General features: G+C 39.5%; 1 protein-coding gene across 1 annotated transcript in view; it reads right to left on the bottom strand.

Annotated features, from left to right (window-relative positions):
- The window catches only part of TENM3 (teneurin transmembrane protein 3), a 326,450-nt gene that overhangs the window by 156,941 nt on the left and 163,051 nt on the right, over positions 1-6,458 (bottom strand). Inside the window, 1 exon segment of the mRNA XM_010569981.1 lies at positions 6,408-6,442. Coding sequence (XP_010568283.1) covers positions 6,408-6,442 — 35 coding nt within the window.

Here is a 6,458-nt window from a genome sequence, read left to right as displayed (position 1 = left end):
CTTGGTGTCACTTGCAAACTTACTGAGGGTGCACTCAAGTCCCCTCGTCCAGATCATTGATAAAGATATTAAACAGAACCAGCCCCAGTACTGAGCCCTGGGGAACACCACTTGTGACCCGTCACCAACTGGATTTAACTCCATTCACCACAACCCTTTGGGCTCGTCCATCCAGCCAGTTTTTCACCCAGTGAAGAGTACGCTTGTTCAAGCCATGAGCCGCCAGCTTCTCAAGGAGTATGCCATGAAAAACAGTGTCAAAGGCCTTGCTGAAGTCCAGGTAGACAACATCCACAGCCTTTCCCTCATCCACTAGGTGGGTCACCTGGTCATAGAAGGAGATCAGGTTGGTCAAGCAGGACCTGCCTTTCATGAACCCATGCTGGCTGGGCCTGATCCCCGTTTGTCCTGCACATGCCATGTGAACGCACTGTTACTGTGTCTGGTGTTGCCTGTGATAATTTACATCTCCCTAGGGATAAGGGTGCTAAGCTGTCTTCAAACCAATTATTCTTGGCACCAAAACTGAGCAATTACAGCTGTGTCTCACACTTTGTCTTTAAAGGATGTGGCATGTTTATTACTTGCAAGAGGAAAATGACTCCTGCAATGGTGTTTTAAAATCACTGGGTTCAGACAAAAAAACGAAGTGCTGGCTATAAATGACAAAGTTAAATTTGTATACAGCTCCTACCTCCATGGCATGTAAGCACAAAAGCCCGATGCAGAAAAGTATTATTCTCCTGCTCTTAACAGAACAGAGGTACTACGGAAATTTCAATTAACAGTTTGGAAAAGGTTCCACAAATGTGTTGCTTCTGTACTAACAACTACTAGGTACTGACCTAAAAGTTATTATTTAAAATTCAATTGCAGATACAAGGTGCAATGATAAGCTGCAATCTTCAGAAATACAAGAGTAGCTAATGAGAGCTTGTTTTAGACTTGGAACTTGTAAAATCATAGACGGAGCCCTGCCTTGCACATGCCTAACACGTGAGTGCAAAATTCACAGCAGCTTGGAAGAAGTCCTCAAAACACTAAGAACAAAACCAAAATTTCAGTAGCCAACTATGTGCATAAGCGTAATTAGGAAATTGGTCTTCAGCTGCAAAACGAAAATGTAATACTGAATGCGTAAGGCTGTCCAGTAAAATACATTCATTGCATCAAATGAAGGATATGATAATTACAAGTACTTTCCATAAATCTGAAAACTAATGTAATAGAAAATAAACAGCCAATAAAATATGAACAATTTGAAAAAAAATAACTCAAGCTATTACTTCTGAAATACAAAATTATATTGGTCTCATTAATCAGTTCACAGTGCTGTATTAATGAATAGAAATTACTTCCTTGTAAGGTGTTTCTTTTACAAGGTAGTTTCTTCTACAGAGTCAATGTGTCTCCTTCCTACATACTCAGTAAGAGAACAACAAAAGAAAGTATCTGTAATTAAAAAAATTAAGGCGGTATACACATTTGAAGGATTATAATACTAAATGTGAAACCCACTAGGTTTTTTTCTTTATTTTCATTTCTTTATGTGATTGATTGCATATCTTAATACCCTGGGTAACTCACATTGTTCTGCTACACAATATCTTATTGCACCATACATGTAATAATGACATACTGAACATATGGTTGAGAAATATGATTGAGAAGTTCCTAGACTGATAAACTCATAATGTAATCACAAGCAAAATTCTTGTGAGTTTCTAAAATATGATAGGAGATGAAAAAAAAAGTTATTTTTCTTGTGCTTTAAGAAAAGCAACTTAAATATTCCCCACCTCTTTTTTTTTTTTTTTTTGAGAAACAATAGCCTCTAGGCAATGAAATCTCTTAAAAATGCAAACATCTGGGAAAGGAAAAAACAAAGCACAATGGCAAATGTGTAGAGACAACCACTCAGACATGTCAAAAATGTTTCTACTAGTATACAAAAGAATTAAAAAACACTGAAGAAAATGGTGAAGGATGTTTAAAAAAAAAAAAAAAAAGGACTGACAAGGGAAGGATGAAGGCACCCAAGAGGAAATTCTGTCCTAGGACATAAAAGCAGCAGCTATCCTATTTTTGCAATTTGCTTCGAACAGCAATTCTGGTTTTTTTCTGACCACGTTCCAGGGTGTCTCAGAACTATACTGCCCGTATTTTCTTTCCTTTCCTTTAAAGTAGACTGGTCCCAACAACACTACTAAAGCATTGGAAGAGATCCTGGGATCGGTTATCCATGCCACAGACACTCATCTGCTCTGCATTACGATGCCAGCTAATTCCCTCTGACCACTCAAGCACTTTGGAAGCCACCAGCACAACCAGAGGGCTGCTTTGCAGGGCTGCCATACTCAAGTTTGGAGGGTACGCAGCTGAGGGCACTGTGCGCCCCGGAGCAGATGGGAAGGCATGTCAGGCCCACTCAGATGCTGCTAGATGACTAGTTAGGGTGCTGGGAGCATAACTGTTGAATTAATTGCTGGGCAAAATTAACTACTGAGCTTTCTCTGAGGAGATACGTAGCTCCTCCACTCCAGAAGGACTCTCAGGTGTGATCTCACTTGGATGCAATGTGGGAGTCACCAAGGCAGCGGTGCGCATCTACACACAGTTTGTACAAGCTTCCATGCACTAGATAAAATGATGACTGTTTTTCCCAGCACGTCTAAACTCTTTTTATCTTTTGTCCATCAGTTAATCATTCATCTCACATGTAGGCACAAACGTGTCACTGCCATTGCAATCATATCCTGATGCCACTCTAATATTATGATCCTTCACACTTATGCAAAACCCAGTCTTTTACCTACAGTGATGCTGTTGAAGTCCTACTTGCTGACTGCCTGTCACCTGTTGAACAAAAATACTTTCTCTAATGGGACTACCTGAGCATGAAACACTACAGAGAACACAGTTTCGAAAACTGCTTTCAATAATTCATTTATACCACTAATGTCTTCAGAGAAATCTGCAATTCCAAATTTGACTTTTCTCTGTTAAAAATCTGACTTTTAAAATATCAGCTAATAACATTAACAGAATACGGGGGGAGGGGGGAGTAAGATCCCTATTTCTAAAACATATTCATTTCTATACCAATTCTTAGCTTCAGCTACTTAAAATCTAGCCATTTGCACAATACTGTGCATTACAAGCAGCAATACGAAACTGTATAATGTGGAAATAAAAGAGATGGAGAAAATGGTTGGGGAAAAGCACAAATCCAGATGTTAACTTCCGCACAGTGAGCGTAAGAGCCGCTTGATATCAAACTCACACATTAAAGACTGTGGCATTTCAGGTTAAGTGGGAATATCTCACTGAGGAGTCTGAAATCAGCTACTCTCTATGGCAAAAGTGGTCACATTTGGGTAAATTAGTGCCATTACTGGTACCAACATCTCCTTCATTTCTGCTTTTAATCCTCTTAGAAGGATATTAAGGTATCCAGGAATATCTCAGTTCCCTGCGGCAGGACAAGTAGCCCAGCACGCAAAAGGTTAAGATTATCCTGCGCTGTTAAAACCACCTGAGACTGATACTTTTTGGTATCTTTATCTCTCATTGTCCTCTCTGCAACTGCAAATTCCCCCAATAACCACAGCAGCCATCAAGAGAAAAGTCTGCAGGGTTTTTTTGATCAGTTTTCATCCCTTCTAACAGCTTTCCTGCCGCAAGAGCATAAGAGGGATCAGAAGCAGGCAGGATGTTAGTTTTCATCCCCAATTATAAAGGAACTAGACTTCTTATAAGCATTCATGTTTGTGTTTTTGCTGACCCTTCTACAGATGGCCGGAATATTTTCAGAACAGAAAATAAGGGTTAAAGAAATTCTGGATAATGAGGGCTGTAATATGGATTAGAAGCATAATTTTTATTTTTTGTTTCGAAAAACATACATGCTGCATAGCATTCCATTCCTTTAAAGTGAAGGCACTAATATTAAAAAAGAAATACGACATGGTTATTTTAATTATGTAAAACTGTAATTGGCATTTATTGCATAGGGCTTCAGAGGGATAGGAGCATGGGATGGAAAGCTGATTTTTTCATTAAATAGCTGCCCCAAGGCAGATACATTCTGAACAAAGCACCTTTTCATGAGATATACCTGTCCCATGGAGAGAACAACAAAAGGAATGAGGAAGGGGAGGTAGGAAGCCTGAACAAGGAGAGAATTATATGAAGAGAGTCCATTAGAAAACAGAAAAAAGGATAAAAAAGAAAGTAGGAAGTGGGATGGAGTGGCATGGTATGGTCTAATAAAGGTTAAATGACTTAATCAATAAGAAAAAGAAGCCTTCAAAGGAGAAGGGGCAAAAAGAGGGAAAGGAGGAAATTAAAAGAGCACACTTAAAGGATGAGAAGGATTAAAACTAAGAGGGAACAAGAGAAAAAAACCAAAACAAACCTCTCCAAAGAACAGGAAGGAAAAGGCAAAAAAAAAATCATGTCCATGCATGCAGATCACTTCAGGGTGCAAAAGGCTTGTGCCTGTTTGCATCTGTTGCATTGTACATTTGACTATATGGCAGTCCTCAGCACTTTTGACTGCTTAAGGAGCATTAAAAAGATGAGTTATCAGGGATGAGGGTAAGGGCAGACAGGGGCCAGCACCATCTCTGCTTTCTCATACACGCTTACCTCTTCCCTGCTTTGCCTCAAGGTGGCTACCAGCAGTTAGGCTCAGAAGGAGCCAGGAAGAACATCTCCCTGCTGCTTCTTCAAGATGAGGGGTGGTGTCAGAAAAAACTGTCCCCTAATCAGTTGCATACACTCCTAATGGAATAGGGGATTCATGCCTGCCTCTCCCTAAGAAATCTCAACATTTGACAACACCAGAAACTGATACTGGGTGGTGGATGAGCAGTCTCCATTTATCATTCATTTACTTTTCCACATGGGGGAACTGCGCTTATGATACCTGCTGACACTCCACAGCAGTAATGTAGCAATGGAAACCATCATTCATACTATAGTAAAAAATTAGTACACCAAGAAAAAGGGCTCTAATTTTCTAGTACCTTCTGTGGATTCAAAGTTAGAGGCTTTGATGCATCACCACTTGGCTTTGCTCATATCTCATAGTCACTATTAACAGACAGATATGGCAAGGGGCAACTTCTTTCCCTCCAGAGATTCAGACAGTGTAATGGAAATAGCACAGCATTTTAGGATTATTAACCTACAAAGCAGCAGAGATTTGCTCTTGGAGACAGAAATCATGGCAAAGCAGCTGTGTGATACTTACATCAGCAGAAAGCATGTTTTTGAGTGGTGGAAATTCTGGACCTGCTACTATTTTTTTCCCTTGCTACTCCACATCTCCCAGGGAACCAAACAGAACTAGAGCAGCACTGATGAGGCAGCGAAAGAGCACTGAATCCTGAGGTACCCATACTTCATAACTCTTAAGAGCTTTTCCCAAAGGCCTTCTGCAGATGCTACTGAATTGTTCAAGTCTTTGTAACCACAGGAGTATACTTTTCACATTTCTTTAAATATGATTTAAGTTCTGTTGTAATCATGGGAGTACAGTTAACAGGAACCAGAAACATAAGCATACAGTAACTACAACTTAATTCTGCCAGGATTTAAGCCTTTATTTGCACTCATGCAAACTGAGAGTCACTAACCATCATCACTAAGACGAAAGGTTAGTGCATTGATTACAGAGTATTTAGTATTCACATTTTATTATTTCTGGATCAATGTCACGAGAAAAATTCTATACTACTCAGCATATACCAAAAAAAAAGCTACAAATCTTTTAATCATTCTTTTGGTTTTCTTTCTGCCTTCAAATTTCTTGAACTTTTAGTGGAAGCAGCATCCTATCCATCACTCCAAAATACATACATAAATACCAGCTAGCTTAAAATTCCAGGTGCAAAATTCAGTCACTGTCTGCTCCTTTAAGATATGACAGAACAGATTAAATCTGGGGCAGAACACCATAAAAGAACATCAACATTGCTAAAGCATGCATGAAGGATATAGAAGCTTCCCCAACTTCCCTAACACAGAACTAGTACTACAGGGTACTTTTGAGAGATGTGTGGTTAAAACGCTTAAGTTTAAGCATTTTATTCTTTATTAGCTTGCATTTTAACTCTCTTGAGGAATTTTCCACACACAAAGGGGAAAAACAAATCTGGCCTGTTGTGGCCGTGATCATAAAAAATTACGCGGTAATGAAGTAAAGCTGCATCCAAGGTTCAAGATTGAGTCAAAAGAACTTCCAGATAAATTTATTTTACAGAAATTTTGATCTGAATATTACTAATGATAAAGCAACTGGATAAACCTGGGCAGGCTGTACTGTTTTACTCGGCTGTTATTCTGCTGGTCTTTCTCTACAACACTAGCCATCTTAATGTCTAGCTAACAGTATAAATAACTGTGCGGGGGGGGGGGGGGGGGGGGGCGGGATTTCCTTTTTCGCGCAAAAA

This window comes from Haliaeetus leucocephalus, unplaced genomic scaffold, assembly GCF_000737465.1.
Source record: "Haliaeetus leucocephalus isolate CR32 unplaced genomic scaffold, Haliaeetus_leucocephalus-4.0 Scaffold284, whole genome shotgun sequence".
Lineage (NCBI taxonomy): Eukaryota > Metazoa > Chordata > Aves > Accipitriformes > Accipitridae > Haliaeetus > Haliaeetus leucocephalus.
The sequence above is the reverse complement of the archived record's forward strand: the minus strand, read 5'-3'. Positions and strand labels throughout refer to the sequence as shown.